The sequence below is a fragment of the Crocuta crocuta genome, unplaced genomic scaffold (genome assembly GCF_008692635.1).
Source record: "Crocuta crocuta isolate KB4526 unplaced genomic scaffold, BGI_CrCroc_1.0 scaffold267, whole genome shotgun sequence".
Taxonomy (NCBI): Eukaryota; Metazoa; Chordata; class Mammalia; order Carnivora; family Hyaenidae; genus Crocuta; species Crocuta crocuta.
The window spans coordinates 2,176,501-2,197,264 of NW_027531899.1; the positions used below are offsets into that span (position 1 = coordinate 2,176,501).

Below are 20,764 nucleotides of genomic sequence, written 5' to 3' on the forward strand. Positions count from 1 at the left end.
ACAGCTACCCACCAGGAGTATTCCGCCTTGTGGCTGCTGGCTCAGCTAGGGTACCAGACTTAGAACAAGTGTGGAGCAGAGACTTCTGCTGAACCCAAGACAAACATGTAGTGTGAGCAGCAGATAGACCTTTGCTGTTTTAAGCCACGACTGTTTTATCCTGACACAGCGACTCTAACAAAGTAAGCCGGAGAGGCAACCGACCAGAGATCCTGGGATCTTTCCTGGCTGGGGGCTTGCGGCATATTTTTCACTTCATGACCTCATCCTCAGAGGCACAAACCCCTTCCCCATCTCCTCAGACCGTCCTCCAGCCTAGAGCTGGCCAGACTGCAAAAGGCCTTGCTTCCAATTTATTCCCTGCTTCGTGTGTGTGTGTGTGTGTGTGTGTGTGTGTGTGGTTCTTGCCATGATTCTGTACTAGTGGAGACAGGACAACCCGCCGAAGAGGACCTTGGCCACTCAGCATGTCCTTAGGGACTCCCTCCTTTTCTTGAGAGAAAAGAACTTAACGAGCCACGGCTATGGCTGTTAAACAAGTCATGTCGAGATCTGTCTGCCCTCTCCTAAAACTGCATTAAGGAAAGAGAAGGTGTAATAGTTCAAACTGCCTATGAGAAGCCTTTCCCTGGCTAGAAATTAGGATATTTGACGTACTTGTTACAATGGTGGCTTTCATTTTTCCGGCCACGACACACATTAAGCAGGTTTTATGTCACAAACCCCTCTATGCGTTCACACACCCATATGCCCACAAATATTCCTTGCAGTCCAAATGGATCACATTCCTGAGTGCAGATAGCAGGAAACGAAGAGTATGGATGGGAAAGGACTCACCTGAAGACCTAACGACATTTGATGTAGAGGGTGAGAACCTGGAAAGTGGGGGACAAATGTGGCACTGGGACAATGCCCCACAAAGCAGTACTTATCCTTACTTACAGAGATGGACTGTGATACTGTGTCTTCTTTCCTACACTGTCCTTGAAAATTCTTTTTTTTTTTAAGATTTTTAATGTTTTTTATTTATTTCTTTTCTTTTCTTTTTTTTTTATTTCTAGGAGAGAGAGAGAGAGAGAGAGAGCGTGAGCAGGGGAGGGACAGAGAGAGAGGGAGTCACAGACTGAAACTGGCTCCAGGCTCTGAGCTGGCAGTCAGCACAGAGCCCGACGCGGGGCTCGAACCCACGAACCGCGAGATCATGACCTAAGCGAAAGTCGGATGCTTAACCGACTAAGCCACCCAGGCGCCCCTTTTTTATTTATTTCTGAGAGAGAGAGAGTGTGAGCAGGGCAGGGTCAGAGAGAGGAGACACAGGATTTGAAGCAGCCTCCAGGCTCTGAGCTGTCAGCACAGAGCCCAACGTGGGGCTCGAACCCACGAACTGTGAGATCATGACCTGAGCCGAAGTCGGACGCTTAACCGACTGAGCCACTCAGGCGCCCCTTGACCTTGAAAATTCTTGATCGAGACCCAGTAATTGATTTCACAACTTGTTCATGTGCCAAGAAAGAATTATTGTTCTTTCTTTATGTATGACAATGACGAGACAGTTGTTTTTTGGGGGGGGTGTCTGTGTGTTCTCGAGATAAATACTGAAATGTGTACAGATGATATGATAGGATGTCTAGGATTTGTTTTGAAATAATCAGGGGGAAGGGAAGGGAGGGAAGGAAGAAACAAGACGGGCCACGGGCTGGCTGCTAACTGCAGAGAATTGGTGAAGGCCTAGGAGTTCTCTAGGTGAGTCTCTTTACTTTGGTGTATATTAGACATTTTCCATAATTAAAAAGTTTTGAAAACGTGGTTGCAGAGGAAAGCCTGGTGTTCAATGCATCAAGGGAGGATGTTGTGACTGACCTCATCCTAGCCCATTACTTCTGCTTGGGGAGTCAAAATTCTTCCCCCTGAAGCCAGTCACCCTTGTGGCCACAGAATCTGGTTGTGGGTTAGAGAAATGTCCGGTGTGTCTGTGCCCCTAACCGATGAGGCCACACCAGCCCAGGGGGGCACGGGGAGGGCCTGACCTTCCCCAGACGCTTCAGCAAGACTGCTGACTGCCATTCATTCTCCGCTCTTCCCTTCCTCCTTCCAGTACTGAGCCTCCTGCAGTGATACAGATTTGGGTGGGCGCGCGGCCGCCCGGCTGAGGCCCCTGGGTCTCAGCTTCTCTCGCAGCTGGCTATGGACATTGGCTTTGACCACAGGACAGGAGTGGAAGGGATAGAATTTCTAGTTTGTTTTCTTCAAAATAAAATTGCTTGCCCCCCACACTTGTGCATTCTCCCTCTCCGTAGACAGGAACGTGGATAAGGAGTCATACCAACCAATAAGGAAGGAAAAGGAGGTGCCACAAGACAGAAGGGATGTGCGTCCCTGAGCTGTCCCCGCCACCTTGAGCGGCCTGGGCATTAACTACAAGAGAAAGAAACTCCCACCTTGTTTCAGCCACTGGATCTCTCAGTTTCTTTTAGCAGCTCGTCCTGTAGTGACCCACTATAGCTGTTTTAGATCGTTTTGGATAGAGAGGGGAAAGCTGGTAATGGAACTCTGTGGCTGTTGTCTCTTAAAAACCTTTTTTTTTTTTTTTTTTAAATGTCTACTTATTTTTCAGAGGAGGGGGCAGAGAGCGAGGGGGACAGATGATCCGAAGCAGGCTCTGCTCTGACAGCAAAAAGCCCAATGTGGGGCTCGATCCCATGAACTATGAGATCATGACCTGAGCTGAAGCTGGACACTTAATGAACTGAGCCACCCAGACACCCCAAAACCTTTTTTTAAAGTTTATTTATTTTGAGAGAGAGAGAGGGAGAGATGGGGGGGAGGGGGGGAGACAGAGAGAGAGAGAGAGAGAGAGAGAGAGAGAGAGAGAGAGAGAGAGAGAGAATCCCAAGCAGGCTCTGCACTGTCAGCACAGAGCCTGATGAGGGGCTTGAATTCACAAACCACGAGATCATGACCTGAGCCAAAGTTACCAGTCAGATGCTTAACCAACTGAGCCACCCAAGTACCCCGGTCTCTTAAATGTCCTGACAGTTCTGTCCCTTTTGCTTCCCTAACAAAGCAAAGGAATCCCCACAAGAACAGAAGGGTTCCTGACGCTACAAGACTCCAGAGAGGCCCCATGGCGCAGGGAACACCTTCCGAGACCAAACACGCATCCATTCAGAGGACCCTCCGCCAGGCCATGTGGTCACCCTGCCCCAGGCCCCCTTTTAAGATAATCTTCCTGGGGACTGAGCTCTGCATGCCAGGCACTCGTTAAGCCTTTCATATGCCCAATGTCCCCAGTATCTCACGGGTGAGGCAGGTACAACTGCTCTGCTTATCTTTCAGATGTTAAGACCTGTACAGACCTGACTTCTTAAATCTTGCTTTTACCCTCCATTCTGTATTCCCTGCTGCTCCCAGTTATTTCCCCCTCTTTCTTCACCAGGATGGTTCCTACTTCTTGCTCTACTCTCAGTTTAAAAGTTACTTCCTCAGGGAGTCCCCCATCCCAGGCTCACGAGCTGGGGTACCTGGCGGGCAGTGTACACCAGATGCAAGCCGGTGGAGCTGTGAGCTAGAGGGGCACTAGTGGCCCTGTCTCGGCTGACCTGTGTGAACACCTACCCCACACAGCCAGATCTGCAGGAAGACACGCTTCTGTGAAATCTTCTGAATGCTCAGCATTGGTAACCAACTGAGCATGTCCGGGGACTGCATCCAACCTGGGCTGAGGCCTCTCCCCACCATGGGTTCCCTGGCGTCCTCAATACTTCCTCTCTCACCTCTCGGCCCTTGTAACTCCTATTCTGTATCTGCCTCAGGAGTGAGCCCCAGGAGGGCAGCCAGGGCCCACCATGGTCACTGCTGTGTCGCAGCGGCACCCGACTCCGAGGCAGGCGCATAATAAGACTTGCTGACTTAACAAATGAAGGATGTCTGACTCCTGGCTCTGCTGGGGAGGGCAGGGACTCCTCGCCCTGGAGGACTTTGGAAGCAGACAGACTTGCCATCATGAGTCATTTAAAAGGGGCTTGTCTCTTGGCAGAGGATGGCTTACATCATGACTCCCTGGCCACCTGGTCCCCCAGTGGGCTTCGGGGCACTGCGACTGTGAGGAGGGCTGCAGTAATGGGCTGCAAAACGCTGCGCCAACAGTAGGCTCGGGGGTGGGCATGGGACAGAGTGGCACAGACAGGATGCGGGTAAAATGTGTAACCTGGTGCGGTGCCTGGCATGGTCACTGCACAAGAAATGCGAGCTGCTGTCAGGGTTTTGCAAGGAAGAATCCTCTTGTGGTTAAGAACCCAGGTACTTAACTCTCTCTGGGCCCCAGATTCCTCATCCGTGAAGTGGGGATGATAATGGCATCTCCCCCACCGGGCTTCTGTGAGGAAAAAAATGCCAAGTTGTGTAAGGCACTGAGCAGGGTCGGACAGCCCTCCACAAATGCTGGCTCTTGCTATACCCATAGGGTAGTGAGGTAGCCATGCGTTCAGTACAAGTTCACCGCGTGCCTCCTGCATACAGGCCTGAGTGCTGAGGACAGAGCAGTAACAACAAATTCGGAAACACACTTCGTGTGGTGGTAAGTGCTATGGAGAAAATTAAAGCAGGGTAAGCAGGTGGAGTATGCTCAGGGCCAAGCTGAGGGGGGGGGGGTTTGCAATTTTACATATGGGGTCTCCCTGATGAGATGACACGTGACTAAAGTGCTCCAGCAAGAGGGCACAGGCAGTGCAAAGGCCGGGTGCCTGCCTAGCATACTCGGGGAGAGCAAAGGTCTGTGGATCCAGGGCAGAGGGAGCGACAGGAAGCCAGATCACGTGGTGTCTCATGGGCCACTGCAAGGACTATGGCTTTCGCCTAGGGTGGGCAGACGGTTTTGAGCACAGCGGTGATGGGATCAGACCCCTCGGGCTGCCTTACTGAGGACAGAGCATAGGGAAGCAAGGTGTAGGCAAGGGAGACCAGGGAGGAGAGGCTGGGGGAGGCTGTGGAAGGGGAGGGGGAGCTGGAGCCTGTCCACCAGAGCCAGATGGGACGTGGGTGTGAGAGGAGAACAGTGAGGCCTTTGACCTCGACAAATGGAGCGATGGTCTTGCCCTTTACGGAGATGGGAAAATTCTGGGTGGCAGGGGAGGAAGACCAGGAATTTGCTCTTGGACATGTTGTTTCAGGGCTTAGAGACACCCGGGGGGAGATGCTGAGAAGCTACCAGTACTGATTTTGGGTAGGTTCTGGAGTCAGGAAAACTTGGATTCAGACCCCAGTCTGCCATCTGCTGGCTGCGTGGTCTTATGGGAGTATCTCTACCTCTCTGAGCCTTAATTTCCTCATCTTGTCAAGTGGAAATAAGAACAGTACCTACACTTGTGGGGGTGGTGAAAGACTGTGACATCATGCACGTAAATGCTTATTAGCACAGACTCAGGGTCCAAGTCAACTCATTCAACCAACCAACTAATCAGTATTTATTGAACACCTACTATGTGCCAATCCTGATCTATGTATAGGACATATGCACGTAAACAAAATAGACAGAGGCCTGCTTCTCTGACCTCACATCCGTGTTGCTACCTAAAACTAGCATTGTTACCTAAAGCTGAGCATGAATTTTGGGCTGAGGGAAGCTGAGAGCAGGGCCTTATCGATCCAACCTGAATTTGATGAGACAGTGCTAAGGCCCAGAAGGGTAAACCCAGTGGGATCTGGAGGTCATGGCCCGCTGAGTCAGGCAAGCTTGTCTGGGCAACATAACTCATCCAATCCTTAAAACTTCCACACAACATGTGGTAATTTTTGTTCCCATTTTAAGATGGGGAAACTGAGTCACACAGTAGTTAAGAACTTGGCTCAGGGTCACACAGCCAGCCAGTGGCAGTGCCAAGACTTGAAGCCAGGCCTTCTGACTCTAGAACCCGTGTCCTGTGTTACGCCCCCTTCCCTATTTCACATCTGTGACCTGCCCTCCTGTTAAACCCACCAAGAGCCCATCGCTGACTACAGCGTTCCTTCTCACAGAACTCAGATGTGGCCTGAGTACTTCTTAGCATAGTGCTTCAAGCCATCACCAACGAAGCCATCACCCACCCGACTTGGAATCTGCCACCCTTGCTTTGGCCGATAGTCTGAGTCTGAGGGTTCTACCAGGAGTTTAGGGTAAGAATTTACCCAGACTGAATCTTTGTCTTTTAAGAGAGGAAGTTAAACCACTCACGTTTACCGTGATTACTGATGTGGAATTATTCCCACTGTATAGTTTTCTGTTTGTTTCTCATACTGTGCTTTCTTTTATCCCCCCCAGATCCCCACGTATGCCCTATCCTTTGGTGGCCTGAAAGCTTTTCATTCTATTTTAATTCTTCCAGAAGGTACCCTTATATTTTGAACATAAGCATAAACTTGTATTTTCTATCAACATCTAGAGTGAATAAATACTTCTTTGTCTTCGCAAGGTGACAGCAATGGAGAACTTTGGATCACTGGCCCAAACCTGCCCTGGAAAGAACTCAGGGCACAGGGCTTACAAGCCCCCCTAGTATGTAAGTGACAATTCTGGTTCTCTTGGGGCCAGTTAGTGTCCTGGCCTGACCGGCCTTGGGTGGGTGGTTCCCTAAGGCCTTTGCCAAACCACAGGTGCTGTACACTGCTGAGCTCTCTCCCTTACCTTCAGTCTCTGGACAATTTCCCTTATGTCGTCCACAGAGCCTTCTGAGGACTGCACGAAGATGTGGTCCCCTCGCCCGTAGAAGATTTTGAGAGTGGAGGAGTCTGGGGTCCAGCCAATGACATCCCCACAGTAGCAGTTGAACACCACCTCCTTGGTGCGAAGGTCCAGGAGCACCACAAACTCATTGGAAATCCCCAAAATGCAGTCGATTTCTACGCCCTGGGCATAGTCCTGGGCCGCCACCCTCCAGGCGATGGCGCCTGCGCTGTGCTGCTCAGCACCTGCCCGCGCTTTTGTCTTCTCCTTCTTCTTGGAGGTCAGGGAGATGAGGTTGAATTTGCCAGTGGAGTCAATGGGTGTGTTAGAGACGCAGTTTTCAGCCAGGTCCTTGAGGTACTCCTGGCGGGTCCTGGTGGCCATGGTGTGGAATTTGTCGGACTTGTGTGCGGCGTTCTCAGCATTAATCACCTTGGCCAGCAAGAAGTCTCTGAAGACATCAGACTTGCGGAATGTAGTTCCGCTGGGGATGGGGGGACCGAAAGCAGGAGCGTCTTTGGATCGGGTCACAGCCATACTGAGGAAGGAGAAAGAGATGGTAGAAAAAAAGGCTCTTGAGATTCCCTTTAGGAAGAAAACATGGGATCAGATACAGGAGTGTGCTTTTTTTTTTTTTTTTTTAACATTTTTATTTATTTCTAGGAGAGAGAGAGACAGCGTGAGCAGGGGAGGGTCAGAGAGAGAGGGAGTCACAGACTCTGAAACAGGCTCCAGGCTCTGAGCTGGCAGTCAGCACAGAGCCCGACGCGGGGCTCGAACCCACGAACCACGAGATCATGACCTGAGTGAAAGTCGGACGCTCAACCGACTAAGCCACCCAGGCTCCCCTGGGAGTGTGCTTTTTAAGAATGGAAAGTTACTCTAACTAGTAAGTTGCTGGCTAGACTGGAAAATTTCGACAGCCTTAGGGCATGTACATGCATTTTTTTACTTCCTAGACAGTAGATGTTAGCACATCCACTGATGTTCAAAGAGTTCTCCTACCGCTGTTCCATTTCAGTTATTCTCATCTTACACATATATAAGCTGTGTGGTAGATTACAGTTTGACGAAGACTCACTCCTCCCTCGCCACTGCAACCATCAAGGGCAGGTACATCCCCACCCCACTGATCCTGGGCCTGGTCACATAACTTGATTTAGCCAATGGCTTTCGAGCCAGGCATGGAATGTGATGGGTGGGGAGGTGGGCTCGCCTCCTGCGCTCCTGCCTTCTCCGGGAAGTGAGTGTGCCCTGGGGACCCCAGAAGGATGAGGGACACCTGGAACAGACCTGGACCCAACCTGTGGCTGGGAGCCAAGGCCAGCCAGACCTGCAGATGTGTGGGCCAGAGAGACATGTTAATTTTATGAACCACTGAGTTTTGGGATAGTTTGTTATGCAGCATTACTGTGGGAACACCTGATTGCTATGAACCATTTACGTGACTTACTTCTTTCAAACATTGTGTAACATTGTTTAACATACTTTGTAAATCTTCTCTACGTGGGTTATTTTGAAAATCATTGTAACAAGAGGTTAGAAGGCACCCTTCCCACTTCAGTTTTGACAGAGGTGCTATTGTGACAGAAATGAAACTGACTGAGTGATAAAGTAAAAAGGAAATAATCTAAAACCCGTTCTGCCAAACTGGTGAACCTCCTCACCCCCTACGCAAACTACAGAGAGAGGGGAGCCTGCTGGGAGGAACATCTTTGGAGAAAGCTGGACAGCGAGCTCCATCATCTCTGCACCCACCCTTGCCAGCAGCAGGGGCCTCTGAGGTGACCCTGTAGTCCAGAGGAGCCTGGGGGACCAGGAGGGCGGACAGGGAGCCCTCGAGAGCCCAGAGAGCTTGCAGTCAGCTGTGGTCACAGTCCCAGGGACGCTCCCCCGCCGCCCATTTCCTCCTCCTGCTCCAACCCTTGACAGGCCAGAAACAGGTCAGTGGGAGACATGCAACAAGGAACAGAGGAGGGGTGAGAAGGCGCCCCAGCCACAGAGGCCTTCCAGGGGGAAGCAGCCCTGAGCTGGGAGGTGGCAGGCGATTTGCTGAGAAGTCAAATCTGGAGATTTGCGGAGTATCTCGGATGTGTTGTTCCAATGACCAAATTGAGTGGAGACTCAGGTGGCTACAGGGCATCCGATTTCTAGAGTCAGGCAGAGACGCTACAGCGCCTCCCGGAGTCACCCTGGGGGGTGACTCTGGATGGAAGATGTTAAAAGGGTGGCAGAGACACCGTAAGCTATGCTATTTACATGATGATGATTAAAAGCAGTATGGGGGGGTGCCTGGGTGGCTCAGTCGATTAAACGTCTGACTTCGGCTCAGGACATGATCACATGGTTCATGGGTTCGAGCCCCGCGTCGGGCTCTGTGCTGACAGCTCAGAGCCTGGAGCCTGCTTCCGATTCTGTATCTCCCTCTCTCTCTGACCCTCCCCTGCTCACGCTGTCTTTTTCTCTCTCTCTCAGAAATAAATAAAACATTAAAAAAAAAAAAAGCAGCATGGGTTGCTGTAAAGGAGCGAGCAGTCAGCGTGCTGAGACTTTCTTCAAGAATATTGTATTCATTCTCCGCAAAAACCTCACCTTGTCAGTACTGCGTTAGGAGAGACAAAGGGGACAGTGTAACATTCCTGTATCTGTTTGACAAGCATTTCTGGGATGCTTTCTTGGGCATTGGGGATACAGCAGTCCCTGGCCTCCAGAGCTTTTAATCCAGAGGAGAGGCATACTAAACACTTGCAAATTAATTTGTAAAGACAAAAAAGGGGATGAAGTACAGACAGAACAACAGAAGGACCTGATACGGGCAGAGGGAACCCAGGGGGGCCTCTCTGAGGAAGTGATAATTATACTGGGATTAGAGGCTGAGGAGGAGCCAGAGGAAGAGCTGAGGGGAGGGCTCTGCAGGCAGTGGGCACTGCATGTTCAAGGCCTGGCTGGGAAAGACAAGGCTGTGGGGTCTGAGCCCAGACAGCGAAGAGCGGGGTGCTCACAGGGTCACTATGGGCCAGACCTCGCGGGGCCTTGATGGCATGTTAGTGCTCTTCATCTTTCCCCACCTGGGCTGGCTCCTCATGATCTGCACACCCAGATCTGGTTCTTCTGTGCTCTGCCCTGCTCAGTGCCCTGGAAGGTGGGTTTCTGAAGACTCTCACCTTCACCTGGGTTCCCATGCCCTCTGGCTTCCAGTGAATTTGGCCAACAGGAAGCACCAGCAGGCGATGGGAGGTGACAGGAGAGAGAGCTTCGAAAATTTCTGTTTCTTCATGGCCTTTTTGCTTGGCCGTGGTTGAGTCCTTGATCCTTTAACTCACAGCCATAGCTCCTGCCTGGTGTCCCCTCTCCCAGAGCCATAGCTCTCTCTAGCTTCCAGAAACTTCTCCCATCCTCTCCCAACCTCATCAAGCCGAAGGGGTGGGTGATGGCTCCCCGCTGCTGCTGCTGCTGGTTCCCGGATGCCTCACTTCCCTGTACTTGTTCCCTTAACCCAAGTACAACTGTGAGTCAGCAAGCTGACTGCTCACTCCTTTAATTAAGAATGTGGACTCATTAATCCACAGTTAAAGCCCTAAGGGAGGCATCTGCTTCTGGAGGGTCCATGATGGACACAGGTGCTGGCAACAAGTGACAACCAGATTGACAATCTGCAAGGATCACCATGGCTGCTCCATGAAGAAAGGACTGGAAGCAGCCTAGGGCAGGAGACCATGGAGGGAGCCCCTGCACACCCCAGGTGGGTCAGGCCAGATCCCTCACTCACCACCTCCACCGTTCACTGTCCAGTGACCCTCGTCCAGGGCCCTAGTGCCACGTGGGCAGATGCCACCCTGAGCTTAGCTGGTCCCCCAGCACCAGCACAGGTGTTCACTACTGATTCAAGTAACGATTTAAACTTGAACAGACCAGGAAGAAACAGATTTCTACCAATGCACGGTGGATGCAGGCTTGATGGAGAAAGGCACTTCCCAGGGGTGCAGCTCTTCAAAGGCCACACACACCGGGCAGGTTTTCTGTGCAAAACTGTGTGGGCGTGGCCTTGCCTACACGCAGGGGGATGGACCAGATGATTTCGCCAGTCTTTCTAATTAACGGTGTGTCCACATCGTACGTTTCGGCTGCAAACAGCGCTGCAGCAGCTTTGGTCAGCGACTGGCTGCCTCGAGCGATGGGTTTTGGGTTTTCCCACGGTCCTGATTCATAATTTTAAGAACCATGAAATTACAAGCTGCTCACGGTTTCTGGACACTCAGAACAGCTGGTCCCTACTTCCCAGCAGGAAGGATGGGGTTTTCACAGCCCACAGGCTGCCGGGATGCTGGCGTGCCACCCAGAAACAGCACACTTGAAATGGGAAGGACGGTACCTCATCACACAACTGGGAGACGGTGTGACACCAGGTCCCCTGGTCACGGTAGCTCAGTAAGTATTTCCAGAAAACTCACGATTACTCACTCAACAATTCTTTTCTCGGTGCCTATGATATTGGGCCAGGCATCTGTCTTTAGGGCCCACTATATAGCAAGTCCCGTGTCATGACAGATACCTGAAGGGGAATGTGACAAGGGGTTACTACCTTCAAGGGAGGCGAGTGCCACGCCAGTAAGTCTTTTTTACAGCAAGACGAGTGCTGTCACAGAAATGTGTTTGGGGACGTAGGGGGGACAGGGTGTGGTCTGTCCGGAGAGCAGCTGCCTGTAGGGAAGGAGGGGAGAGGAAGGGAGAGGGTGTGGGAGGGGGGAAGCTTGGGTTGTATCTTTAACATTTTCTTCCTTTAAAAATAAAGAAAAGAGAGAGAGCTGAAGCAAATATGGCGAAATGTTAACATCTGTTAAATCTGGTGGTAGGCACATGGGTGTCTGTTATATTATTTTTTGTGCTTTTCAGAATGTTTAAAATATTGCATAATAAAAATATTTTAAATTAAATTTTAAGAAACAAGAAGGGCTGGTGAATCAGAAGAAAGAGAAAGCCTCCTGGAGGCCATGCAAGGCTGGCCTGGAAAGGGGGGAGTTTGGTGTAAGGTTGCCGTGACAGCCCCGGGGCGGGGAGCAGAAGGGGAGAAAGGCTACCCCACGCCCCCAGCTGAGCCCCCTGCCTCTGAGGTGCTGGGAGAGGCCGGCCTTCTCCGGGGGTGTGTGTGTGAACAACACCATCTTCCCTCACTGGGGCTACCTTTCAGCTGCCGAGGAACGTGGGACATCGAGTGAGCTCCCGCTCACATGGCCGGAGGCCCAGGCAGGGGCGGATGCTGTTCAGTGTCCCAGCTGCGAAGGGGTGAGGATGGAGGGGGCCTGCGACCTGAAGCCGCATGGAGGCCCTGGCACGGGATGTGCCGTCTCCCAGCAGCCACCTGGGCGATGCATCCAGGATGGTGTTCTGGACGGCATGCACTGCGCGGTGGAGCCCCCTCCCTTCTCTCCCACACCCGTGGACACAGGGACATGGGAGATGCTGGCAATTCCACAAGACCACCCGTGTGCCTTCACACATGCTGTGGGCCCAGGGACTCCAGTCTCAGGACTCTCCCAGCTGTGCACTCGGACACAGGGGCAGGTGGCGTGGGTGCACGGTGCTTCACTGTAGGCTGCAGAGGGGTGCCACCGAAGTGCCCATCGATGGGGGCAGATGCTCCTGCATCCGCGCGATGGAATGTTACTTGGTCACAGGAATGAAAAAGCACTGAATGGACTGGTTTGGAGAGATGTCAAGGACTGGTGAGAAAATACAGGATTCACAGGGTGCCTGGGTGGCTCAGTCGGTTGAGCATCCAACTTCGGCTCAGGTCATGATCTCATGGTTCATGGGTTCAAGCCCTGCGTCGGGCTCTGTGCTGACTGCCAGCTCAGAGCCTGGAGTCTGTTTCAGAGTCTGTGTCTCCCTCTCTCTCTGACCCTCCCCTGCTCATACTGTCTTTCTCTCTCTCTCTCTCTCTCTCTCTCAGAAATAAATAAAACATTAAAAAAAAAAAAGAAGAAAATACAGGATCCACAACAGCGTGTGTGACACGCCACATTGGTATGAAAAAGGTGAAAAGGAATACTTGTGAGCAGTTGCCTGTGCATATATGAAATACCAGGATGCACAAGAAAATGCTAGCAGGACAGCTGGGTGGTGGGGGCTCAGCAGTGGGAGGGAGACTATGACCTTTTTTTACTCTTTTATGCAACATTTTGTATCTTTTGAATTTCAAACTGTTTTCAGAAAATGGAAAATAGCGCTCCCTTGCTTATTCCCCAGAGACTGCAGTGCTGTCCCAAGGGTAAAAGCTACCCTTGGTCTGGGGCCTGGGTCTTTGATCAGCTGGTTTTCAAGGACGACAGCTCTGACCTCACCCCACACCCAGAGCGCTTTCCATCTGGCCTTTAGGTGCTGGCCACTCTGCTGGCAAGAATGGGCTAAGGGAGGATGCTGAGTGGGCCCGAGGCCCGTGCCACCTGTTGATCTGTGATCTAGAACCTCAGCTCTCTCCCTGCCCCCATCCTTCCATCCTGTGATTTCCCTCTGGGCCACCACTCCCGTGCCTCAGCCCTGTGCCCGCTATCCAGGCGTAGTGTGGGGGGTGGTTCCGGCCTATGATGGGCACCTCACCCCCAGCCAGCTCAGTGAGCCTCCATTCTGGGGCTGCTTTTCCTGGGAAAGCAGAGCTCTCTTTCTGCTGGCTTTGCAGCTGGGAGGATGCTACGCTTAGAGCTGCCAGCAAATGAAGCAATGCATAGGAAAGTGGAGCAGATCCAGCCAGGCCTGAACCTGTCATTTGGGAGCCGATGTATACGAATGCCTTTCTGTCTTAAGCCAGGCTGAGGAGCAGTTTTTGTCATTTGCAACCAAAAGATTCCAGCAACTACAAATCCCCGACGGTCTCCTTAGCAAAACTGGGGTGACGTGCCCCTGTCTCATTGAGGATCGCTCTCCTGGATGGTGTGGGAACGTGAGGACAGAGTTTCCTATGAAGCAACACGGGAGCCACCTGGGTGGCTGCGGTCTGCTGGCTGTCTCTCTGCACACTGTCTGGAGGCTGGGAATCGGGGCCGTGACTTCCTATGTGTGCGGGGGGCCGTCCCCTGGGTCCCATGTGGGAGGTGCATACCTGTAGCAGACATTATCAGTGCAGGGGTTGTGGGCTCGGACGATGATGAAGACGTGCTGAAAGTGGGAGCGGATGTTCTTGGGGGTGAAAGGCAGCGCCCCCGGCTCCTGGAAGATGATCGTCACAATGTCGTTTCCTATGTGCCTCTTCCTTAGGAGCTGGTGAATGGAAACGGGGGACAGAAGGGCGGCAAGCTTGGCTTGAGGGCCCTGCCTGGACCCTCACAGCAGCCCCCCCACCGCCTGTGATTCTCACCCCCCTCCCCCATCTGGTCCCCACATGCAGCCAGAAAGAGCCCTGGACCTCAGCCGGAATCTGCCTCTCCCTGCTCAGAGCCCTCCAGTGGCTTCACCTCACTCGGGGTAAAAGGCAGAGTCCCCGCATGGCCCAGGGGGGCCCCATGCCATCTGTCCCCACCACCGCTCTGACATCTCCTCCCACATTCCCCGTCGCTCACTCTGTTGGGGCCACGTGGGCCTCCTGCTGCTCCTCAAATGTGCCAGAAACACCTTTTCCTCAAGGCTTCTGCAGTGACTGTTCCCTCAGTTTGGAATGTTCTTCCTGCACAGCCCCACATGGCTCCCTCTTTCAGGTCTTTGCTGACACACCTCCCTCCCACGGAGGCCTTCCTTTACTGCCAGGACCTTGCAACGTGCCCTCTACTATCCTGCCGCCATCACTCGACATTTATCGACACTTGGCACACAGTGGCTGTTCCCTCTTCCTTTGGTTTCTGGTCTATCCCTTCCCGCTAACAGGTCAGCTCCTCGACGACAGTGGTTTTGTCTGTTTCGTTTGTGGCCTACTGCTGTGTCCTCTGTGCCAGAGCAGCGCGCGGCACACAGCTCATGGAGACTGCTAACAGGTTACCCTGATGACATCACGGATACCGGACCACTGCTGGTCTGTAAAATCTACAATGTCACCTGTGCCAATGGGAATACTATACACTTGCTGAAACCCAAGTCTGCGGAGTTTCTGTTCTTTGGAAACTAGGAAGAGTTGTTTCCAGACAGAATCTGCATGTCACGTCCAGGAGAGGAGCTGCAGGAACAGGTGTTAGCTGTTCCTGCCACTTAGCACCTTTTCCTTCTTCTCCTGACAGCCATGTCCCTCCCCTTTGGGAAAGCACCTGCCTGATCTCAGTGTTTCAAGCTGAGCTGACCCCACTCACCATCCATCCCCAAGGCGGGCATGTGCTTCAGGCTTGGCCAGTCAGCCCATTCCTTCCCTGCCCCAGGCCCAGGGACTGGCAAGTGAATGGTCTAACAAGATTCAGCCCTGAAACGTTTTCTGGAACACGAGGGAAAGGCACAGCTCTCTCCCTCCCCTGGGAGGAGGTGGGATGTGAGCTGAGGGCAGCTAGGGGGCATCTCTGCCACTACTGGGGAAGACCTGAAAATAAGGCCACTATGAAGAAAAAGCAGAGTTGAGAAATTAAAAGGATTCCTAACATGCTTTGAGCCCCTGGATCCAGCCATACCTAAAGCCAGACCTGTGCTGGCACCTGAGAGTTATATAGCCCAGTAAAACCCATTTTTTGTTTATGCCGGTTTGAGTCGTATCTCTGTTCCTTCTGGTTGAAATAATATTGACTGGCTCATTTTTCCTTTTCATAGGACACTTGAGGGGAGCTGAGTAGCTATAGGCAAGCAGGGTGGCTAAGGAACAGCTAGGAAAAAACTGATCTCCAACGACACCTGACCTGGCCTCCATCCTGCAGGTGACGTGACCGTGTGCAGAGGGTCTCCAAGGCCACGGGCAGCAGCAGGAGAGCCCGTGCCAGCCGCGCAGCCAGCTAACAACTGCAGGAGGGAGACTGCCCTGGGGTTCGGTTGTGCAGCAACTGGAAATCACGTGGGACCCCTACCCTGGGCCCCACTGACCTGCTGCCTGTTGTTGGGGGTGTATGGGAGCAGGGTGGAGACATGGAACATGATCTCGTAGTCCTGGTACGTTGTGTAGAGGGAGTGGGTGCCCGTAGAGTCGGCTGCAAGAGAAACACCAGTTAGCACCACGTTTCCCAAACCCCTGGGCTGGTGCCACAGCCCACACACCATCTGTTAGTTTGTAGCTTGATGTTTTCACTTCACTCCACTCTTTAAAATTAAATAAATTTAGGTAAAAAGGAAACCTTATGTTATACACCCACCAGACTGGTAAAAAAAAAAAAAAAAAAAAAGAAAGTCTGACCGTACCGAGGGCTGGTGGCGATGCAGAATGACTAGGGCCCTTCATGGGGCTGGTTAGGTGTGCAAATTGGTACAACCCCTTTGGAAAGCTTTTTCACATCTAGTGAACCTGAAGATAGGCTTAACTGAGGACTCAGCACTTCGTCTCCCGGGATCATAATCTAGAGAAACGGTACACATGTGTCCTGGGGTATGCGTACAAGTACCTTCAAATGTCAGTCACAAGGAGGAGCCACAGCCAGCACACGGGTGCATCCCACACAAGTAATGTTGGACGAAAGATGCCAGACACAAGAGGAGCACTCAGCATAGGACTCCATTCACATTACGTTCAAAAACAGGCAAAACACATTATATTTAGAGATGCACATACAGGTGGGAAAGTGATGAATGATAATCATGAGAGTTAGGATGCTGGATATGTCTCATGGGAGGGGGCTGTGACCAGGGAGAGACACATCTGATTATTGGTGCCATGTTTCCAAGGGGGAAACTGAGGCACAGGGAGGGAGTGACTTGCCCAAGGTCACACTGAAATGAGCAGTGGAGTCTGGACTGGAACTCAGGCTGTGTGACTCCACAGCATTTTCTTAACAGGACTCAGTGCTGCTCTTACCCAATCCCTGAACTTCGGTCCCCAGGCCCTGTGTGGTGAGTCCTGCCTGCCTTCCTCACTTCATCCTGTACGTGAACTCCGTGGACAACAGCCTTTGGACCTCAGGGCTTTTGCACGTGCTGTTCCTTTACCTGGAATGCTTTCCTGCTCCTTCATTGCCTCTTTTATTCCAACTCACCCTTCTCAGGCCACACGCCACATTCTCAAGGAGCCCCTCCCCCCTCTGACATAAGGGCAGGTGCCCCACACATGCTCCTGTCATCTTGAACTGCCCAGGGTGGAAGGCTGGGAGGCTTCTGTCGAATGCATGAGTGAGCATGCAAACGTGCTGCCAGGAAGTGCAGGAGTCACGCTCACCCCGGGAAGCCCATTCTTCCACCAAGCTTCATTTAGCTGAAGGCGCTGGGGGAGCAGTGGCAGAACAGGCCCAAGAGTCCCTGTGCTTGCGGCCTCACATTCTGGAGGGGTGGGGGGTAGCTGTGACAGGTGAGGGCACTGAAGCCACAGCTGGTCAGTGTCAGAGCCAGGCCTGGAGCCATGTGACCTTCAGGTGGCTGCAAGCCCAAGGCATCCCTGTCTGGAAGCTGGGGAGACTGGCCAGGGAGCACCGTGCTCCTTGGGGTCCTCTGAGAAAACCCACTTCCCACAGAGGCCACGTGGCAGCGGCTGATGTGCCCTCGAGTGCTGAGTCTCTGCCAGGCACTGCCGGCATCTGATGCTCACAGCCAACTCGTGGTGGGGAGGGGAGGGCGAGACTACGGCCGTCACTTTGTGCAGGATGCTGGCTCTCAGGAGCAGGCATCTGAGAAAGGGGGGAGCACGTCTCCGCTTCCGGTTTCTGAGCACACTGCCCCTTTAGTGGTGAAGGAATCACCAGCAGAGCCGCTCTGGCTGCGGGCTTCCAGAGCACTGGGTGTGGACCGGGTGCAGGCGCTCGGGGAGGCCGGGCAGGTCCAAGGTCTGGCACAGCGCAAGGGCTCAATAAGACAGCTCAACACCGTGCCCCTGAGGTAAACACAACTTGACAGATGAGGAAACAGAGGCGGAGGCAGAGACAGGCAAAGCCAGAGGGGTCTAACACCCTAAACCAGCAATGGCTTATTCTTCCCACTGCCTCCTTCAACAGACGACAGCCAGAGGCACCCGCTTAACCCTTCATTCGTGTCTCTAAACATGGTCTCTTCATGTGGGCCTCTTTTTTCCAGATGAGGAGACTGAGGCGTGGCCAGGTAAGGTGAAGAGCCAGTGATCAAGCCAGGAACCCCTCACTCAGGGCCTGACTCAGCCGGCCTCCGAGGGTCCTCCCCCGCAGTCCTCCCCCGCAGAGAGCCACGACGCCAATTTACAACATCACCCTTCCCCCCCCAACTGCCATGACACATTTTAGTTCTAAAGATTGTACATAAACATATTATGTATGTATGTGCATATTTATGTGTGGAAATGCTAGAACGAGTATGTTGTACCTCACACCTGCTTAAGAAACAGACAGCCTGCCACCAATACTCTGAAAACGTGAGTATCGTTCCCTAGTTACGTCCGCCCTCTCCCTGGAGGCAACCACCACCTTGAAGGCCATGTCCATCACGGTCTTCCTTTTCTGTAGAGTTTTCCTACGTAAAAACAACCCTACACACAACATGCTGTTGCGTGTGCTTTCAGTGTGACTGTTGCGTAAAAGGCATCTTTCGGCACCTGCCCTTGTGAGGCCCGCTGTCCATGCTCAACATCAAGTACGTGGCCCTCGTCCAGGCGGACGCCTGTGGCTCCAGTTCGCTGCTGTCGCTGCCACACAGCTCTCTGCCACGTGAAATACCACAATTCCGCCTGTGCGCGCTGGGCACCATCCAAGCGCCGGCGGTCATGAATATTCAGGACATCGCCCAGTGCACATGTGCGTGAGTTCCCAGAGGACATGTCTAGAGCGCAACTGCTGACTTACAGGGTAAGTGCGTCTTTAAACTCTACTAGAACATGCCGTACTGTTTTCCAAGTGGTCGCTCTCTCTGCACTGTCGGCAGGGGAGTCGAAGAGCTCCCACCGCCCCATGTCCTCACCCAGGTATCCCCAGGCCTTGCGACCTCTGCCCCTGGGGTGGGCGTGAGGTGGTGGCACACCGGGATCCCTCTGGCTCCCCCAGGAGGTCACCCCGCCACGCCACTTACTCTTGACATCCAGCTGGGCGGCGTACTTGGTGAAGCCCTTCAGGCAGACCTTTTCCCCGATCAGGGACAGGAACTCCTCAAAGGCCGGGCCGGCCTCCTCATTGTTGTACATCTCCTCCTCCGAGCTCTGGCCAGCCTTGCAGTAGAGGATGCCCACTTTGTGCTTCCAGCACAGCTGCAGAGACGGGCCAAGCAGGGACGTCAGAGGGAGGGGAACAAAGGGGCTTTCTCAGGCACGGCACCCAAGGAGCTCCTGGGGTCGCACAGTAATTCAGCACCGCAGCCAGAGAGGAGGGAAAAAGGTGTGGGGGGCGTGTCCCAGTTGCCCCTCCCCCTCTCTCCCATTCCACAGGTGTCTGCACAGCCCCGCTGTGTCTTCTCTACGGGAGGGCCACGCCACTCTCTCAAGAATTGAGACACCGGTGCCTTGGCTGGCTGCTCACAGGAGGTGGCCTGGAACCGGCTAAGACTCTGCAAAAGAAGTCTCCAGGGCTCAGGCTCAGGGCAGTCAACTATGTTTTCAGGGAGTGGGCCCCCCGTCACCACACGTTTGTTTTATGTATCTCTCATTCTCCTGGTCACTGGTGACCAGACCTTGGACAGACGCCTGACCTAAGCGTGGGCCAGTCGGAGGCTCTCCTGGGACCGAGAGTCAGCTAGCTGGGGTCTGCACGGGGCTGCTACTCTCATGGAAACTCTGGGAGCTGCGGGGGTATGAGGGAGCAGAGGGAACCAGTGTGCAGAGATGGGAACACCCCCCCCCAGCCTGCCCCACCCCACCAAAACCTGGTGGCTGTCTCGTCCCCAGACCATTTTCCTCCAGAGACCCAGTCACATTCCTGCTCTTGGCTCCAGTGGAATTTGATGAGAGATCCCTCTTTTTACCTAAAGTAGCTTAGGTGGGTTTCCATTCTTGGAAAAAAGAAACAAAAAACAGACCAAGACAGAAAGAGGTACCAGGATTGGGTTGCAGGCTATGGTCCCAGGGGCCCCACACCCCGGTCCCCAGCTCACCCCTTGTTCGTCGAGCTTCAGCAGCTGCTCGGTCACCTTGGGCGTGTTGAGGGCCAGCCGCAGGCAGTGGATGTTTAGCTCGGGGATGACATACTCCAGGGCGTCCTTCAGGGGCAGGCCCCGCCCTGTCCCATGCTTTGTGGCCGTGGGTGTGGCGTCCTCCAGGATGGAGCCCCGCAGGGTGATGAGCTGTTTGAGGGGAGAGAAGAGAAGGTCAGGAGGCTCTCAGGACCCAGGAAGGGATGAGAGCCCATGAGGGTGTCCTGTTTTCCAAGCAACGTGTGCGATGGTCAGAAGCTTGGGTTCCAGGGCCAGCCCTGGATTTGGACAAGGACTTGAGCTTGCTGCCTCCTGTTTATGTCATCTTGAGCGAGTGCCTTCATATCTCTGGGCCTCGGCTTCTCTTTCTAGAAATGGGCATGATGACAGCATCAAAGCCCAGAGGGTGCTGGGAGGATTAAGTGGATGAGTCAATGAGACAACGGATGGAGCACCTTTGTCCATTCAACAAACACCAACTGAATGCCCCTGAAATCTAGCCCTGTTCTGGGTGCAGTGAACAAAACAAAGACCCCTATCTTCGCCCAACTGGCATTTAAGTGGGAACACAGATTAGGTCAGCTAATAAGAAGTATAATGAATAAAACAGGTTCCATAAGGCAAACCCTCAACGAACACGGTCGTCCTTACAATATGCGCAAACATATTACTGTGGTAACACTGTGGTGGGGCCCAGGCATGTATGTACGTGTGCATATACATATTCATACTTATACTAATGTATACTCACACACACACACACACACCTTTTCAGAGCCATTCAAGTGATTCTGATATGTAGCCAGGATTGAAAACTTTTAGTCAGGCCAATTACGGCCATCTCATTTCGCTTTCCCAGATGGTGCTTTCCACGTTTTTCCTAGAGCTGGCCATGTGAATAGCAATGAAACGGTAATGAAATGTGAGGGGAATTCAGCTTGGGAA

General features: G+C 52.9%; 1 protein-coding gene across 1 annotated transcript in view; it reads right to left on the minus strand.

The window, feature by feature from the left end:
• SIPA1L3 (signal induced proliferation associated 1 like 3) overlaps positions 1 to 20,764 on the minus strand; it is a 249,360-nt gene that overhangs the window by 64,303 nt on the left and 164,293 nt on the right. Inside the window, exons 6-10 of the mRNA XM_077773636.1 lie at positions 19,781 to 19,969; positions 18,767 to 18,941; positions 15,680 to 15,783; positions 13,794 to 13,951; positions 6,659 to 7,235 (exon numbers count right to left, since the gene is read on the minus strand). Of these exons, the coding sequence (XP_077629762.1) occupies positions 6,659 to 7,235; positions 13,794 to 13,951; positions 15,680 to 15,783; positions 18,767 to 18,941; positions 19,781 to 19,969 (1,203 nt within the window). The remainder of the gene's footprint in view (positions 1 to 6,658; positions 7,236 to 13,793; positions 13,952 to 15,679; positions 15,784 to 18,766; positions 18,942 to 19,780; positions 19,970 to 20,764) is intronic.